General features: G+C 37.7%; 1 protein-coding gene across 1 annotated transcript in view; it reads right to left on the bottom strand.

Annotated features, from left to right (window-relative positions):
- The window catches only part of FAM193A (family with sequence similarity 193 member A), a 42,128-nt gene that overhangs the window by 11,582 nt on the left and 13,136 nt on the right, over positions 1-17,410 (bottom strand). The window contains exons 5-14 of the mRNA XM_059817480.1: positions 15,935-16,047; positions 15,538-15,780; positions 13,416-13,569; positions 13,135-13,314; positions 9,926-10,177; positions 7,309-7,507; positions 6,092-6,364; positions 5,466-5,748; positions 3,231-3,417; positions 1,034-1,264 (exon numbers count right to left, since the gene is read on the bottom strand). Of these exons, the coding sequence (XP_059673463.1) occupies positions 1,034-1,264; positions 3,231-3,417; positions 5,466-5,748; positions 6,092-6,364; positions 7,309-7,507; positions 9,926-10,177; positions 13,135-13,314; positions 13,416-13,569; positions 15,538-15,780; positions 15,935-16,047 (2,115 nt within the window). The remainder of the gene's footprint in view (positions 1-1,033; positions 1,265-3,230; positions 3,418-5,465; positions 5,749-6,091; positions 6,365-7,308; positions 7,508-9,925; positions 10,178-13,134; positions 13,315-13,415; positions 13,570-15,537; positions 15,781-15,934; positions 16,048-17,410) is intronic.

Below are 17,410 nucleotides of genomic sequence, written 5' to 3'. Positions count from 1 at the left end.
GCATTGCAAGAGCAAACTGAATTTTGCAATAAATAAATAAATAAGCCCTCAAGTTGCTGAATAGTGCTATGACATGAACATAAAGAATATGACTTATGAACATCACGTCTTCCAAACCCATGGAAGCATTTAAAGAATGCAGAATTAGTGCCAGCAAGCAAATCCACAAACAAGAAATATTTACACTGTGGTCACACAATGTGCTTACCAGAATTCAAAAACATTCAGCAATCAAATCTCATTGCACCTTGAACTTTATACCCAAGACTGATACTTGAATTGCAGTAAGAAAAGACAATTTCCTGCTTGTTCAACTTAAAGAAAAATATATATGTCCTCTATTAAGTCAGCAAATATTGTTTTCAAAAAAGAATTTCACTGTTGCACTTTAGAGTTTTTTAGAAATGTTTTTGCCTATTTCCATTTGAAAGCAACCTGCAATTTTTTCTTCCCTGTCCCCTCTCTGCAGCTTGCCACTTCACTCCGGCTTGGGATAGCCCATCATGTCATCATGTGGCACAGTGCTTAACCTGTTTCAATCAGGACAGCAAGGTGCCCAGTGCAACCATTCTGAAAATATAAAATCTTGACTCTTCTTCTCTCATAAAAACACTGACCTTAAGTTTTCTGGCTTCCTACAGAGATCCTTTATCATAACCACTATCCCAATAAAAAAACCATTAGTTTTCTAACTTCCTCCACTTTTAAATGTCAATTCTATAAAACAATCAAATTCTTAGTATTTCTGACACTTAGAAATAGCTTTCTAAAGCGTGGGAAATTCCAATATAAAGCTGACTTGCAACAAGACACATGACAATGACATTGTGAGAAATCTTCCCAGTCTACTACGTAACTCCTCAGGCAGTATCAGATCAGGTAAGGTAGCTGTGTCTACACAAACAGGCAGTGTACCACAAACCACACAGAAAACAATGACATTATTATAAAGTCAGTATACAGTGGTATACTTACAGAGAGCACACAGATTCAAAAACATGAGGTCTAGGATCAACATACTTTTAAGTCTTACCTTTCTTTGCTTATGTCTGGCTCGCTTGGCTGCCCGAGAACTGCTTACTGGTTTGGTTTCAGAGCTGTTTATAAACTGCAGCAAGTCTTCCACCTTTCGGTGGTCAACAACACTTTCCCTTTCAGAGATTTGATCTGGTTTCTTCGGCTGTTCCTCTTTCCTTTTTGTGAGACGTAAACGAAGCTTTTCTCGCATCTCTGCGTAATTTCTACTGGTTGGTGCAGCTGGAGGCTGAAGGACACAAGGCAAATTTAGTGACTAAATGTAAATATTTCACTGACCTAATACTTTTGAGATTTTGAAATTTTAGAGATCTTCAAATAACTTAGAAGGTCCAAACCTGAATATCAAACTCCTTATTGTTTGTATGTGTACCTAAAGGTGTATTTTAACAGGCGAACAGACCTGTCAGACTTGGTGCTAGCTTGTGAACTGTATTTTCCAACTGAAAGAATGACTGATCTCGTGGAGGAATGCACAAGTGAGAAGACAAAGAAATGCTTTTAAAAGCAAGAAAGGAGATTTCCATATTCTCTTATGATCAGTACACCACGTTTGAAAATTTGAAAGGAGCAGGCATTTGCTGCTGTTTCCATTTTCTATGAAGTCTGTTTCAGAGTTCGGGCTACACGGGCCTCTGGGCTGTAACTGTGAAGGCTTGATTACCCTGCACTGAAGTTTGCCAGCATACCTCCAGCAGAGTTGCATCATTAACTTGTTCACACTGCTGCAAGTTGACTCCTTGTGTCATATTTCATATCTCTATTTCCATCCGCTGCTCCTGCCTCTCAACTCCTCATTCCCCCTCTCCTCCTGCTGCCTTACCCTCTCCCCTCCTGCACCAGATCTGGTGCCCATCTGTTTGGAGCTACACCAGTTCAACTCATTAAACCAGCAAAACAAAGCCTATTAACTTAAAAATCCTGTAGCGTTCTGCCGTTTCAGCAAAATGAATAGTCATCTGATTGCACAGTAAGCTATCAAAGACAGATCCATCATGGACATGGTGGGAACATGCAATGAGAAACAGGATCTCCTCCCTGCCCCTTTCAGCCACAGGCCAGGGGCTTTTAATTCACTTCAAGCCCTAAGATGAAACTGCATCTGATCAAATACATGGCCAATAAACTGAGCTTTTACTTCAAAACAGGAGAAAAAAGCCAGAGACTCAAATTCTACTTGTTACCTGATTATTAAAACAGACTATACACAGATTTACAAATGAGGCCAGCAGAAAAATGACAATTTAAGTTAAGAAAAAATTTAATGTGGCAACTTAACAGCTTTTAGCATTTCACTTGTGCAAATGAAAAGATATGATTACAAGAATTCACTAGACATGTTACTGGTATGAAGTTAACTTAAAGATGCTTCAAAGTGTTAAGTATTAAAATAAAGAACATATGGGAAAAGATTTTGTATAACCTGCATGCTTTAGAACGTCATAATTTCTTCAAAACACCCTTTAAACACATATAGAAGTCAGTGCCTATTAAAATGCACCAGTAAATAAAATTGTTTGTAATACTGAAAACAAGGAAAATGCAGTTTGGTTTTCCCAACTATATAAAAGTGTAATTTAAACTTACACTGCTTAAGATCTAGGTAAGAAAAGTTTCTTTTTTTTTTTTTAAATCAAGTTAAAGTGAATACTTTGAGGATTGCTATTTTTACAGATGGGAGAATGGCTCATAGATTGCCACAAACATTTTAAAAGATATCCTATATTAAGTGTACTTTTACCCCAACTCATCACATCATTTATAATTACACTACTACAGATGAGTGCATGACTTTTGTAAAATTATTTAAATGGCTCAATGCCCCTGTTTGCAGTTTCAGTCAAACATGGTATCTATTTGTGTTCAAAAAATGTGTAGATGTGGCACTTTGGGACATCGTTTAGTGGGCATGGTGGTGTTGGGGTTGATGGTTGGACTTAATGATCTTATAGGTCTTTTCCAACCTTAATGATTCTATTATCCAAGTCAGTTGCTTCCTAAATCTTTTAGTCATTTATTGTTTCAATTCTTCGTTTCAAAGAGGAAAATTGCTTTCTAACCACGCTCCTTTTACTACTTCTCTTGAATGAGCTCCAATGCCACCCCCTTAGCTGCAGTCTGATAAATCACATGCAGTCAATGATGAGTAAGTGACAAAAAAGCAAATAAAAAAAATTTTAAATCCAACAACTTACTCCTCCATGGCCGAAGAACTCACAGTAACAGCAGTCACAGTATTTTCCTTCCTTCTGATTTGTGGATGTTGAGGTACTGGAGCTATGCTCTGAACAGCTGTCTTCATCTTGGCTCTCCTCTCCATCATACTGTTGATGATCATACGTGTTATTGTTCTCACAGCGGTGGCCCTCACAATCAGGATCACTATGTTAAATTAAGAAAAAGCTTATAAAAACTCTAGACTATAATAAAGAAGGTATTTGAAAAAAAAAACCAAACAGTTATAGTACATCTATCAGGAACAATGACTCTCAAACTGGGATATCAGCCACCAGTGATGCATCAAATCCTAAAGCCTTCATCCAGTAGCTTGCAAATGAGATGCCCAAAACCAAGCAGCAAGATAAGATGATACATGGGAAAGTGATTTATAAAAACTCATTTAGTGACTCACTGAATGAGGAGCCTAGAGAATGAGTTTTGGAACTGTTCTTCCTTGTTTTAAATAGCTAAAATAGTTTCAGAAGTAGTGATTTTAGCTTTTTTAAATGGAATGGTTTTGAAACTGCTGCCCATCTCATTACTTGTAGACTGAAGAGAGGTATGCAGTTGCAAAGTACTAATTTCTAAAATGCACTGGTTTTAGATATATTTTTCAAGCTCTTGACTTAAATAAAAAATTAAAGGTCAGCTAAAACCAAAGTGTTCCCATTACCCTGTTTGCACATTTTCAAGGAGAAATAATAGCATGTCTCTTAAATAAGAAGGCACATAGCAGTTTATTCCCTCCAGAGAACTGCATGCAACTGTGCACCCAACTCTACTGTCCAGTTCTTCCAAAACTGATGTGATCTTGCTTCAAAAGTAAAAAGTATTTTAAAAAAAATCCACTCATCTAGCATTAGTATGTCTTTGTTCTTATGTTAGAAACGTTAGAATCTTCTTTCTAACCTCATTTTCCCCTCTCCCAAAGTTTTTCAAGAATTAGTGACCAGAACAGAATGGAAAAATTGTTCAACTTCAATATCCTAGTTAGGGAGAAGGCATGCAAAACCGTTGCACATAACAGGAGATTCATTAGCTCTGTCACTCAGTCACTAGATTGAAAGAATAGAGCATAAAGCAGTTTTTCCCATTATAGCACATCACTGATTCATATATACTGCAATAATTGTTTCTGGGTTCTCTCCCAGTTCATTCCTTACAAACTAAAATTACTTTATCATATTAGCATCTGGAGATGATGATAAAAGTTGGATTTCTATCGCATTAAATAGCCTATATTCAATTCTCTCCCTGCACTAGGTAAGAAAGTTTCTTTACAAAATTGCAATAATTTCTCAAGCATGAAGGAACAGTTACCTACTTTGTGATATCATCAATAAATCCAGTTGATAACAGAAATAAGGGCATTTTTAGAAGCACTTCAAGTATGCAGTTATCTAACTCTGCCTAAATCTCACACCATCTTCTGAGAACTACTGCAGCAGCCAGGAGACTACATTCATAGCAACCATGACCACAGTACTACAGGTCACAGAATACTTAAAGTAATGACTCAACTCCTTTTCTGTTATGCCTGCACTCTTCAGACATACCAAAGAGTTGGTACCATTGGCAGTCTGCCACAATACGTAACACTACCAGAAGACAGCTCCAAACTCCTCCCAACCTCCAAGACCTTTGAAAACCTTCAGAAATCAGAACACTCTTCCACACTACAACCACTGTATAACTGGTGGGACTGACATCTAAGTAGTGTTAAGTGCAATCAGGAAAACGTGTCACTACGTGGCAGGTTTCAAGACCACATATGACCTTTTTATAGTTTGAGCTAAATCTGTCTACAGACTCCTTAAGTTTTCACAGATTTTCATTCCTGCTTGCCATGTAATGCCAAAATGACAGAAAACAGATACATTATACAACAGGTTTGTGTCTCAGCAGCAGCAATCGCTACTGGCAATGACAGAGTAAGGAAGAATAGAGCTTGACTTATTTGGCCCAGGTCACATCTCTAAAAGTGAGCAAACATTTGTTTTTAAGCCTTGAAACTCAGTAAGTAGATTGGGCAACGGAAATTTTATCTGTAAAGTCTCACACCAAGTTACATACTAAGTATCAGAACTCAGTCTTGTTTGCTGAACACACAGACAGCTCTTCTTTCACGCTAGGAAGCAGGAGAAAAGGTATCTGTATTTTAATTCCCCTTCTATTGTAAAAAAGAACAACAACAGTCACAACAAACTTACCTGCAGACACTTGGTGGGGCACTTACAGAGCTGTCTGTGGTTGAAGTAGGAGGTGCAACTGTAGTAGGACAAAGACCTGAATGAGGATCCACAAATCCAGGGGCTGTTGCAGCAGTTTTGGGGAAGGAAGGAGCAGCAAGATTTGGAAGATGTGGTGTAGAGGCTGGAGACAATGCAGCAGGAGACAGTGAAGGAAGGGATGCTAAACTGGTAGGACTATTTCGTGGTGCAACTGGTGCAGAATGTCTATGGTCCTCTTTATTAATATTGTGGAACACTTCACCTAAATTGCGGAAAAAAAGAAACCACTTGCAATTAAAAATAATTAATAAGTCACCATTAACTACTGAAATAATCATGCAAAGTGCTGGATGTCCTCAGCTTCTGTAAAAATGGGGTAGTATTTCAACACCTTTCTACTCAGTCCCAAACTCTAACATCAAGGTCTTTTACAAAGTTCTTTAATGCAGGAGTACAGAGACTGCAACTCAAGAGCAGTAAGAATAGCAATTAATAATAATCATCAAGATACATAATATTACTAAGACAAACACATATAAATCTTTACGGTTAGCTAAATGTAATTCACACAGAACATAGCAACTGACTCAAGTACAAATCCTTACCTATCGATGAAGGTCTCTTGGATGATACTTTGAATTGGTTGCTGCTTGACTGCACTGTAGTAGCTGTGCAGGACACAGAAGAAGTGGCAGAAGAGGTTGCCATGACAACTTTATTAGCTTCCATAAAGGCATCCTGGAAATTGTACAGACATTTCTTCTTTGCAGCATTTTTTTTCTCTTTGCTGTCAGTAACTGCTGTTGCTTCATTACTGGATGTGGTAGGAAGTGCTTCGGGTCTTATTTCTGAGAGTGCTGGTGCTAATATATCACTCCCTAGAATTGAAACACACATAGTGAGTATTTAAGAATCAAAGAATTACAGAATTGTAATGAGCAGGAACAACATATCCTTCTATCAATGTAACATCATAAATGTTATCTCTACTTATTGGTAATTCCAGCTAACTACAGTAACACCTTTGTAATAGACCTTCCACAGAAGCTTGCCGCTAACCATCTGTTGGAACAGCTACCCATAACTACATAGGCTATGCTACTAGGGAAGTTTTCTGGAGGTTTTTAATGCCTTTCCTTTTAAATATCACTGTAGTAGTGTGACACAAGTTAGCAGCAGATCAATGTGAAAAAAGCCAACACACAAAACCAAGCTTCCTTTTTCATACAAGTCAAATAAAATAAAAAAAGCATTTTAATATTTGCTATGATGTAAATGGGAAGATATATATCTATATATGTTGTTATTTCTCTTCTATTCTCTTTCACTTTAATCATTAGTATTTCCAAAGGCTTCCTGGCTTAAATTAATCTTTTGCTTGATTTATGCCTCTGTCTTTTTAAATGACAATGCAGTTATCTCCGCGCATTATAAGAAGTAGGATGTAGTATCACGTTATCAGTGCTCTTACGACCTTGTAGAAAAAGCAGGCCTTTGTGGCAGTATACCAGTTATTTAAGTTTCCCCTTAATTCCCATTTCTTTGCAACCCTAAACTTCTGAAGGCCAAAATACCTCTACAATGACCATAGGTGAAAAATGGTGTGCTATTCTTTTGCCTTTAGCATCCTCTCCCCAGTACATAAGAATTTATTTTTCAATTTTCAGCCCCACTGGAGTAGAAGTGGCAGCAAATCTCTGCCAGAATCCTGTCTTGTAAAACCATGATGATGAAACCTACCATTCCTGGAAAAAAGTGCCACACTCCATTTCAGAACATAAGGCTTTTAACTAGTCAGTGTGAAGTAGCAACAAATCCTCACCAGGAATTGTATCAGGCAAAAATGAAGCAGGATTCCAGTTCTTGTCATTCATCATCTCTGATCCCCAAAGACTTATAAATTTAGAGCTATTCCAATCTGGAGTGCTCCCAAAACAGCTTGGATAAATATGATCTTGGAGAGATGCATTGAATACTTGATGCTTGTTTGTATGATTCTGAACTGGAGCTGGCGGTAATGCCTACAAAAATAAAGAGTATTTTCCTCATTAATATTCTGTTTGCTTACACAGTCACTCCAACAGCAATATTCAAATCACAGTGTTTCAATTCTGAAAGGCATTATAAAAAGCATAATAAACAATATTTCCCAGAATGATAAAAAGACTGGTTTGTTGATTTTTAATGCAGATAATGTATTACACAGATTGTATGTATATATTTTATAATCACAAACATTGCTTTTAGATTCAGCTAACCGATGAATACCAAATAGTGTTCTCCAAAAATACTTGGGTTAATATATATTGGTAGGCCCTCATTTTTAATTAAAAACAGTATTTGCATGAATATAGAATTTGTTAGGAATTATTACCTTTCAAACCCCAAGCTGCCAAAACCAATCCTCTGTGACATGATAATCATTACCACATAAGACAACTGTGATAAAGGGATTACAAACACTTCAGGATTGAAAATAAGTGCAGTAGAAAAATAAAGAAGTTACTATTTGAAAACATAATTTTAAAGTTTATTATATTCTTCTGCTTTTTTCATCTCCAAGTATTAACAGGTTCCTGACTTAAAATTTAACTGGCAAGGAATACACCCTTTTATTCTAAGAAGTAACTGGGGAAAAAAGGGAACACACACTTTTTCTTGTTTTATAGAGGTAAGTTGTTCTGGCTCACCCCATTTCTTCTAGCTGAAAATGTTTATTCACTTTCTAAAATGTAACTTTCTTCCCAAGACCTTGTGCAATGCAAGCATATGTTCAATTACTGTCACCTTTAAAAAAAGCCAAGGTAAGTGGGTTTTTTCTACTTTTGCGTGAGATTTGATGCAACAAAAAGCTACACAGAAGTAGATGTAGGTATTAAAAATACCAGCTGAGTCCAGTAACATTTATGACATTAAAGTCTAAACATTCACGACCAAGCAAACTACTTATATATACACTTATATACCCAGCCTCCCTCTTCTATATAGAAGGATTTTCATTATCTGACTAATGGTGAAGGTGTGAGAGGCTGGAATATCCTGCGTAAAAGAAAACTCATATACATGGGTACAAAGAAACGCTTCACAGGGCAGAACAGCCTATCCATGATGAACCAAGCCTGATCCAGCAGGGCTTATTAGCTCATTCCCTACCAGCTCTGCTGAATTCAGTCAGCTCTTCAAAGGCAAAAGCTCCCTAAAGTTTCAGCTTCCACATATGTCTTTCTAGCTCCAGCACAACATAAATACATGAAGCCCAGCTGGTTCAGGTGCTGTGCCAGAGCTAACAGATCTGGCCTGCATTACAAAGCCACTCAGTGCTAGCAGTCTGCTACTCTGCATGGGGCTCCTGGTGCAGCCTTGACAATGCGCTGCAGATGTTCCACTACACAAAGGTCTTCTGAAAGGAAAGACAGCAGAGATCAGGGATGGGAGCTTGAATAGACTGCTATAAGGAATGTAAAAAGAGCTCTGGAAGGATGCAGAAGGTGGGGTACAACAATTAGGGGTTTCAGAAGAAGGGCAGTGAGCTGTTGAGAAATGGCAGGCTGGCACACTGCAGTTAAGGAACTAGTGCACTGCAACAAGATAAGGAAGGGACACTGGTAAGACAGGAAAAAACAAAGTGGATGTTAAGAAGGATTGTAAGAGTAAGCAATAGTCATCTTAGAGGACTAATCTATTCTCCTTGCAACCGCAGGATCTTGGGACCAGATGAAAGGGAGATGACAGGAATATGTACCTAATGACAAAGGCTTTGCCTCTTTCAGCAGCACCCATAGTTCGACTGATTTAAATACTATGTGAAACATCACCACATTAATAGTAATTCTTGCTTTTGACTCATACTTCTGAAAAGCAGTCACCTGATCCCAATCCTTGTTTCACATCTTTCTCTTGTTTCGTACTTACAAGTTTTGGGTCAAAAGAATTTTGCAGAACCTGCAAAAAAGCAAGTTCTCTCAAAGTACAAAACCACTTAAAAATAGACTCCCATGCCTCAATTGTCTCAAAAAAATTTAAATCACTAATATTTTGAACTAGAAACCTCAGGATATTATTGTTAAAATAGAATATTAAATTTTGACCTTCAATATATAGGAAATGAAGATTTAATTACTCCTATCACACTGACTAAAGCCCCATTACTGTTTCCACTGTTGAAGACTCATTTGACTCCACATTCTTTCTAATCACAGTAAGGAAATTATCAGTCTTCCTGACAAAAGCTACCCTTAGCCCTGCTGTATGAACCTTCCACCAGCTCTGAATCTGTCCTATTCCCTACCCCTCACTATTGCCTCCAAAAGGTCTACTACAAACAGACCACAATTCAAAGCAACTTTCATGGTTTCATTGTACTCAGTCATGCTGGTTTATACAGGTGTACAGTATTTTTCCTGGGACCAGGATGCATCCATCTCCTTCGTCAGGCTTACCTTATTGTGTGTAAAGGGAGAAGCTGTATACAAGGTGGGATGGATAAGTGGACGAGGCAGATGAGGAATTGTATGCAATGGTATATGTCCATGGATGTGAGGATAAAGATGAAGTGCAGGATGTGCAGGTTTTTCAGGATTCATAAACTGGTGGCCAGCAGGCAGGCGTCCAGTTGCAAGTGCAGAGGCTGTTAGACCTGAGGCTTCTTGTTTGCAAACGTGACATTCACAAGCATTTGGAGCTTGGTCAGCCTGTAAGAAAAGAAAAAAAAAATAATTTTTCAATCTACTTGACAGACAATAAAATCAGCTATTTCCCCCATCCTTTTTTCTTAGTGATCATTATTTCATTTTGCATACATCAATTAATATTTTCAGAGCATCCACAGAATTCTTTCATCTAATACCAATGGAAAAACCTCGTAGTGAAGTAAAAGCACTAGTGGGGGATCTTTATCTTAGTTAAGAAAAGAATGCACTAAAAATTGACAGCATTTCATACTATACAGATATGTAATGTCCACTATCAGTGACAACAAGTGAGATACTGATACAAATAATCGAGAACAGACAGGAATAGGAACCTTGATAGAATTTGATCATTGCTAGGCATTTAATTATCCCACTATAAAAAAATCAAATTGGATGATTATTTTCCATAATTTTCAAGCATATGGAAAAACATGTGCAGAAAGTAGTAATAAGGGTTGATTAGCTGATAAAGTTGGAAGTAGTCCTGAGCTGCACGAGGCAGAGCACTGCCAGCGTGTCAAGGGAAGTGATCTTTCTACTCTGCTCAGCACTAGTGAGACACATCTGGAGCACTGGGTTCAGTTCTAGGCTGCAAGTACAAGAGAGACATGGACATACTGCAGTGAGTCCAGTGAAGGACCACAAAGATGATTTAGGCCTTGGAGCATCTGTCATACAAGGAGAGGCTGAGAGAGCTGGGACTGTTCAGGCTCAAGAAAGAAGACTCAGAGGGATCTTATCAGTGTGTGTGCCCTGAATGGGTGGGGAAGAGGAGAGTAAAGAGGACAAGCCAAACTCCTCTCAGTGGTATCCCATGAAAGGACAAGAGGAAACAGGCACAGACTGAAATACAGAAATTCCACTCAAGCTTAAAGCGTTTATTTATTTGTGAGAATGGTTGAACATTAGAACATGTTACCCATAGCAGTTCTGGAGCCTCCATCCTTGGTGATACTCAAAACCTGACTGGACACAGTGCTGAGCAACCTTCTCTAGATGACCTTGCTTTGAACAGGGGACTGGACTAGAGTATCTGCAGATGTCCCAAACTCAACTGTTCTGTGATTGTGTGAAGCAGACATTTCCGACAAAAAATTTCATAATCATATCAACCACAATAAATCCATGCCTAATTAGAACCTTTTATGGATCTCAAGGAATCATTAGCCTCTGTTGTCTCAAAAGGATTCAAGACTTTGGAAGAAATGCAGCCAGGGAAGAGCAGCTTCATTTCCCTCTCTCAGCTCAGTACTTTCTCCTGCCACTGCCATCTGACATATCACTGGAAGATAATTTTAACAGAAGCAGTACCAGGAACACTTTCCAATTGCTATTTTTCCCAGCAATGTGGCAGTACACAATTTTCCAAAAAGCAACAGTATGCCTTCCTCCCAGAAACAAGTAACTCTTCATTATCACTTAAAAGCATTACAGGTTTTGATACAAGGTATGTTTTAACAACCAAAGATTTCATAAACCAAATACAATGATTGAATTAATTAGATGTATAGAGAGGAAAAAATAGCTTTCTCAAAAAAATTAGTATTATCAAGAAACCAATACTAATGTACTAACAAATGAAAATGGAAAAAAGATGTCAAACAGTATAGTGAGATTCAAAATCCAATTCTGACCAACCTTTGGGTACTAAGCATAAAAAGGAATCCAAAGAGGAATAAAGATACTGAGTAAATGAGCAACCCCAAAAAAATCTCAAACGCACATGACATGTACCAGGGAAATCAATCACTTGAATGCAGCATTACAAGGTAGATACTCAGCTCTGATTAAAAAATTAGGCTAAAAAAAAGTCATTAAGAGTTCCTCAGACTAATTCTGAGAAAATTCTTTTTCCTCAAAGAAAACAAAAAAGAGAAAGGTTAAATCTGCCTTTTTATCCTGCATTTTAGTTTGCTCCCCTAAGGCAAGTAGACTTACATAATCTCATTTGATTTTCCACAACAAATGCTGAATCTGTTCACCAGTTTCAAACTAGTTTGACAGATGTCTCAGCTCATAAGTGTTATGCTATTGGTCAGCCATACATAGAAAAAAATCTCAACATACTTGCTGAAAGAAAAGTAGCTTAACACTAACACATGCGAAAATACTTCCAGTGGAAGGCCTTACAAACATCCTAACCACAGGGGAACATCTAATGGGAGTTCCCACCTGACTGTCGTCTAAGCTCTCAAAGGTGAGAATCCAATGTGGATTCTTTTGTACAATAAGGAATAAAAGCAAGCGGTACGTTCTCTCTCAAAGCAGGGAGCCCGTGTTGTAGCTGCAGGGTAACTCAGATTAAAAGCCATACAGTCACAAAGACAAGTCCATTGGATGCTTTGCTTTGGTGCTCAGCTGTTAAACCAAACACCACTACCTGCTGAGTAGATACTCTAGGCTTCGTCCTCTGGGTGGTTTGGTGACCTTACAATAAAGAGCTTAACCTTAAACTATTAAGAAAAAATAATCATCAACTACCCAAGACCCATGCCTTAAGGCATATGATGAATTCAACTACACAGGGTTTCAACAGGGGAAGTTAGTCCTCAGATGTAATATTAGGAAGTGCCCATTAACTAAGTACTTGCATCGTTTCCCCCTCCTCCCCTGAATTAATTTCAAATGCCTTAACATTAACATTTAACAAAGACCAAGGTCAAACTTCCAAGCAGAAATGCTTCTTAGTTTCTGTTTCTCATTCATACAGGCAGGAATAAACTTTTTCCCCTTTTACTGAAGCCACCTTCAATATAACTAACATATTTCAGGTTTTGACAGCAGTAAGATATTAGCCATGACAATATACAATCAGCTGAAAAATATTTTAGGTATCATACCTACCTACTGATAACTTAATACATTAGAAGTTAAATATTTAATTGAAGATGTAAATGTATTGCTATTCAAGCAGCCACATTTTAAAAGTTAAAAGGGTTTCTTTTAGATTACTATACCTGCTGACTGGGGTAAGAAGGTGGTGGACTATCCATTTTTGCTTCATCTTTCCTTAATGCCCTTTTTCCTAAAGGCATTTCCTCCTTTTGAGTCCCTGGTGGTTCACCACTGCTCTCCCCATCTGCTTCTTCATCATCTGCTTCTGAGGAACTGCTGCTAGTACTGCTCACCTGAGGAGACTGGACAACATGAACTCATTAACATAAAGGTGAAGGACAGGCCTTTCTCCAGCAAGCACATCCAACTGGCAGAAAAACATACAACGCTGTAAATGTCGTACCTCATCTTTCAATGCCATGTTTTCACCTCCGCCATTTAGCTCACTGTGAATTCCATTCATGTTGGCTACCACCTCTGCATCGTCATAATTATTTAGTGGGTAGATATCAGCAAATTTTGCTGATAATGGCGCAACATCTTCATCATCGCTACCACTGAAGGGAAGAGAGGCTTAGATAAATCACAGTGCTCAGTAACCTCAGTTATTGCAAAAGCAGGTAGAACACCAAAACGAAATAGAAGTTGAGGGCATCACTTGTAGAAATGTTCCAATTTGGAGTCAAAGGATTGTCTTCCAAGTTGTTGAATTGAACTTATTTTTTCCAGCAAGTAAAATCAAGCGACTTGCTGTATAATCCTACTGAATACAGTAGTTACACGCCTGAACAACAGACTGAATCAAAAATATGATTCTCTGCTATTTCTGTGTAAAATTTTTCCACCACCATTTTCTGACTAAGAACCTATCAAATTAATAACAGAATATGGATGACGTTTAATTTGTTGAAAAAAGCCTTATGCTAATTATTTCCTTCACAGAAAGTGTGAAGTGGAAAAAAGTGCAATATAAAATTCAAGTTTTTCCATACATTAAATGTCAAACCAATAATGGTAAGTAGGGAGCACTGAACACATCACAGTAACTCAAAATTTCTCAATAGCAAGTAGTTCCTAGACAACCTGACATCTACGTGCCTTTCAGAATCTGCTCTAAAATACTTAATGGAAATTTTTTCTGTACAGACAGCTAGTAAAAGAACATGAATGTTTAATTACCCGCTCCAGGGAAGTGTTGCAAAGATTGGTTAGTTCATGTTTCTACAGCAATCCAGATCTCTTAAAAGAGCTCTTAAACTGTGCACTTAATCTTTTTGCATTCCATGAGATACTGCGCCAAAATTTAATTACATGATGGCACCATTAGGCATATTTCAAATGTGCAATGAGGAAATAAAACACAGCAGATTCTATGAGACATAAAATGGCCCTTCCCCAAGCAGCAGTGGTATTTCCCTAAAAATAGGTTTCTTACAGTAAATAATACTTGGATTCAACTGAACTAGCTTCTGAAGAGACAAATTGAACAGTTTTGGACATTTCAGCACTAAAACTAATGAGAGTTTACAGAAATTGCAAACCACACATTTAAGAATATGTAGCTAAACATACCGCCACATAATCTTTTTTCAAGCGCTCCCCAAATGGGTTCAGAAACTAAAGTCCTGTTATGGAAGATTAAAACATTGATGGTAGTAGATGCAAAGGTAAACATTTAAAGGAAATTGAACTTAATGAAGTTATATTCATCAGAAATATCCCATACATCTGCACTATCCTTGTTCACACCATATTAACACAGAATGCTAGTGCCAATTCCCTTGACTGTACTGACAATAGGTATTTCATTAGTGTTCCCACCAGTACTTAAGTAGGGGTTTTTTAAATATTCCTTTAGAATATCACAAGACAGAGGAGACTGCTGGTTAGCTGTACCCTAACTACGTACAGAATCCAGCCTACCAAGCAGTTTTAACCCTTCAGAATTATGGAAGGGGCAGAAGCCTACCATTAGACTAATGTCTCAAATCTGATGGTCATTGTGATCTGAATAAAAGAAAGAGGGTGGCAGATACTTCTGACAGGGACAATAGTTTTTGATGCAAGACTGGAGTTGACACAACCTCAACAATACTAAAAGCCTCCTAAAAAAGGCTTTTCTGGAACTAAACTGATTCATATGAAGTGACTATCCCTCAAAGAAAAGATCAGCAGTTCCCCTGCTCAGTCTGAAAAAATGGGACATTTTAAAATGATGTTCTAATCTAGATCAGTATCTGATATCCTTGTAATCTCAAAGCAGGAAAGTACATACTACACACACTTCTAGCAATACTGCTAAGTCAATGTCTTCAGAATTTTTTTTAAGAACTTTACAGGAATATTTTTTTTTTTAATGTTTGCACAACATATAGCACTGGAGTTGTGGTCTGCTGAATACAGTACCATTATCAAATAATTTTCTGAGGCAAAACTAGCATTACATAATGATAGTCAGCCAATGCAACTTGCCTGCTTAAGTTCAATTAACTACAAAATTTTAAAATTGAAAAAAAAAAACTTACAAAGTTGGTGCAGAACCATTATCTGTGAGGATCAGTCTGGGATGTTGCTGAATTGTAATAGGTGAGCTGGAACCTGATCCTGAACTTGCTGAAGACATACTGGGTGGGCGGATCTCAGATAGATAATCCGGAGCAGAATCAATTTGTAGTGGTAACTGGTTGATGTGGATATCATCCGTTATTGGAGAATCCATGATGCCACACGTTAAAATGTGTGAAAGGCTGCAGTCATCACAAGTACATCTGTTCAAGAATTAAGATTACAGATTTTTATGACCTTGTTTAAGTAGCATTCATTTAAAGAAAACACACCCTTTGTTCCAATAATGTATTTCCTTTTTCCTTCAACAAGAAATTAATTATTTATTATGAGTTCATATTAAAAACATCAGCTCACCTTCTTCTATAATTACAGTTGGGACAGTCAGGCATGCTCAAACGTGATGACAGCATGTGTCTCATTGTGTCTGTGAAGTTGTTCTCCCCAGCTAGTGCTTTCTTGTTATTAAGCTGAAGTAAATTATAAAGGCAGTGTTTTAGTAGTGCAAGTCTTTCCATTAACAATTCAATGGCACATGGTGATTAACAAATTACATAATCAAAAAGGGTTCTTTGGGCAAAATATTTTAAAAGCAGAATAATTCAGAATAATTTCATGAAGGTGGTATTTTGATCATGAGTGAAAAAAGGAAGTTCAAAGTTACAAACAAACATTTGGCACTGAAGCTCTTCAAATAAAATAAGTTTCTACTATGCAATAGGAAAGTGGCCAAGTCCATCTCTGACTCATTTGTATGTACATCTTGCATGCTATTTCTGCTGATGCACTCTGAACTTGAGAAGTTCTTGCCTTGTTTTATGGTATGTACAAAAGGACACTGCTGACAAATGGAGAGAGAATGCAAACTCACCCTTAGCTTGCAAAAAAGAATTAGGACTAATTCTATAGCCACAATGGGACAGATACAAGAAATGAAGTAGCTGCCCAAAACAGGACTTGACTGCGTTAGTGAAAAAATACAATCCAAATAACCTCTACCTGGCAGAGGCCTAATCCTGAAAGCCCCTAATTTCATTAGATACCTACAAACCTCAGGTTAAACAAGGATGTGCCTAAGATTCCACTTCTATAGACGCGCAGACCTGATCCTTACCTAAGCAGCCATGGGCTTACAGCTCACTTAAGCCCAATTAGGATCAACGAAAAAGAGGATTCTTCCTCAAGTCCTCTGAGGAGCCCTGTATACCAGATATTCTAAAGACATGGTTAACACAAGCTTATGTTCCTTATAGGAAAAAGTACTTACTGATGACTGCTTTGAGACATTGCCAATTTAAGCTTAAGTATAAGTTTATTAAAATGTACTGTCATACTCTCTCTTTCCTGGCTCATGACTAGCATTTCTTTCTGCACATTGCTACAGGAACGGGGATGTTCCCCATCCAGTCTTGACTCTAGCTGAGTCACACTGTACTCTCATGGAAAGCATGATACATACTTGAACACTTCTAGGCTACAGAAGAGCATACTGTGTCTTAAACAGTAGATAGTTTTATAATAAGATAGGAACTGGTCCCTCTCTGGCTACAGCTTAAAAAAGACAGATAGTTCTGCTCAGCCTTTTCCCCACAAAACAGATGTAGGAACCATCTCCAGAGTCATAACAGATGCAATCATCTGCTCTGCTACCATGGTTCACCCTCCCCAGCTCTGTACACACAAGGGAATTTGTTAAACTTCTGAACACAATATTCTCCATCACACACATCAAGGCAGCTCCATGCTCAATGTATTGGCTGTTTTGGATCCCACTCTAAGGCATCAAAAATTCCCCTTTTATTGCATAAAGAATTTTAACACCTGTTATTCTAT

Source organism: Gavia stellata, chromosome 5 (assembly GCF_030936135.1).
Source record: "Gavia stellata isolate bGavSte3 chromosome 5, bGavSte3.hap2, whole genome shotgun sequence".
NCBI classification, from domain to species: Eukaryota; Metazoa; Chordata; class Aves; order Gaviiformes; family Gaviidae; genus Gavia; species Gavia stellata.
This window is presented reverse-complemented; position numbering and strand designations above follow the sequence as displayed.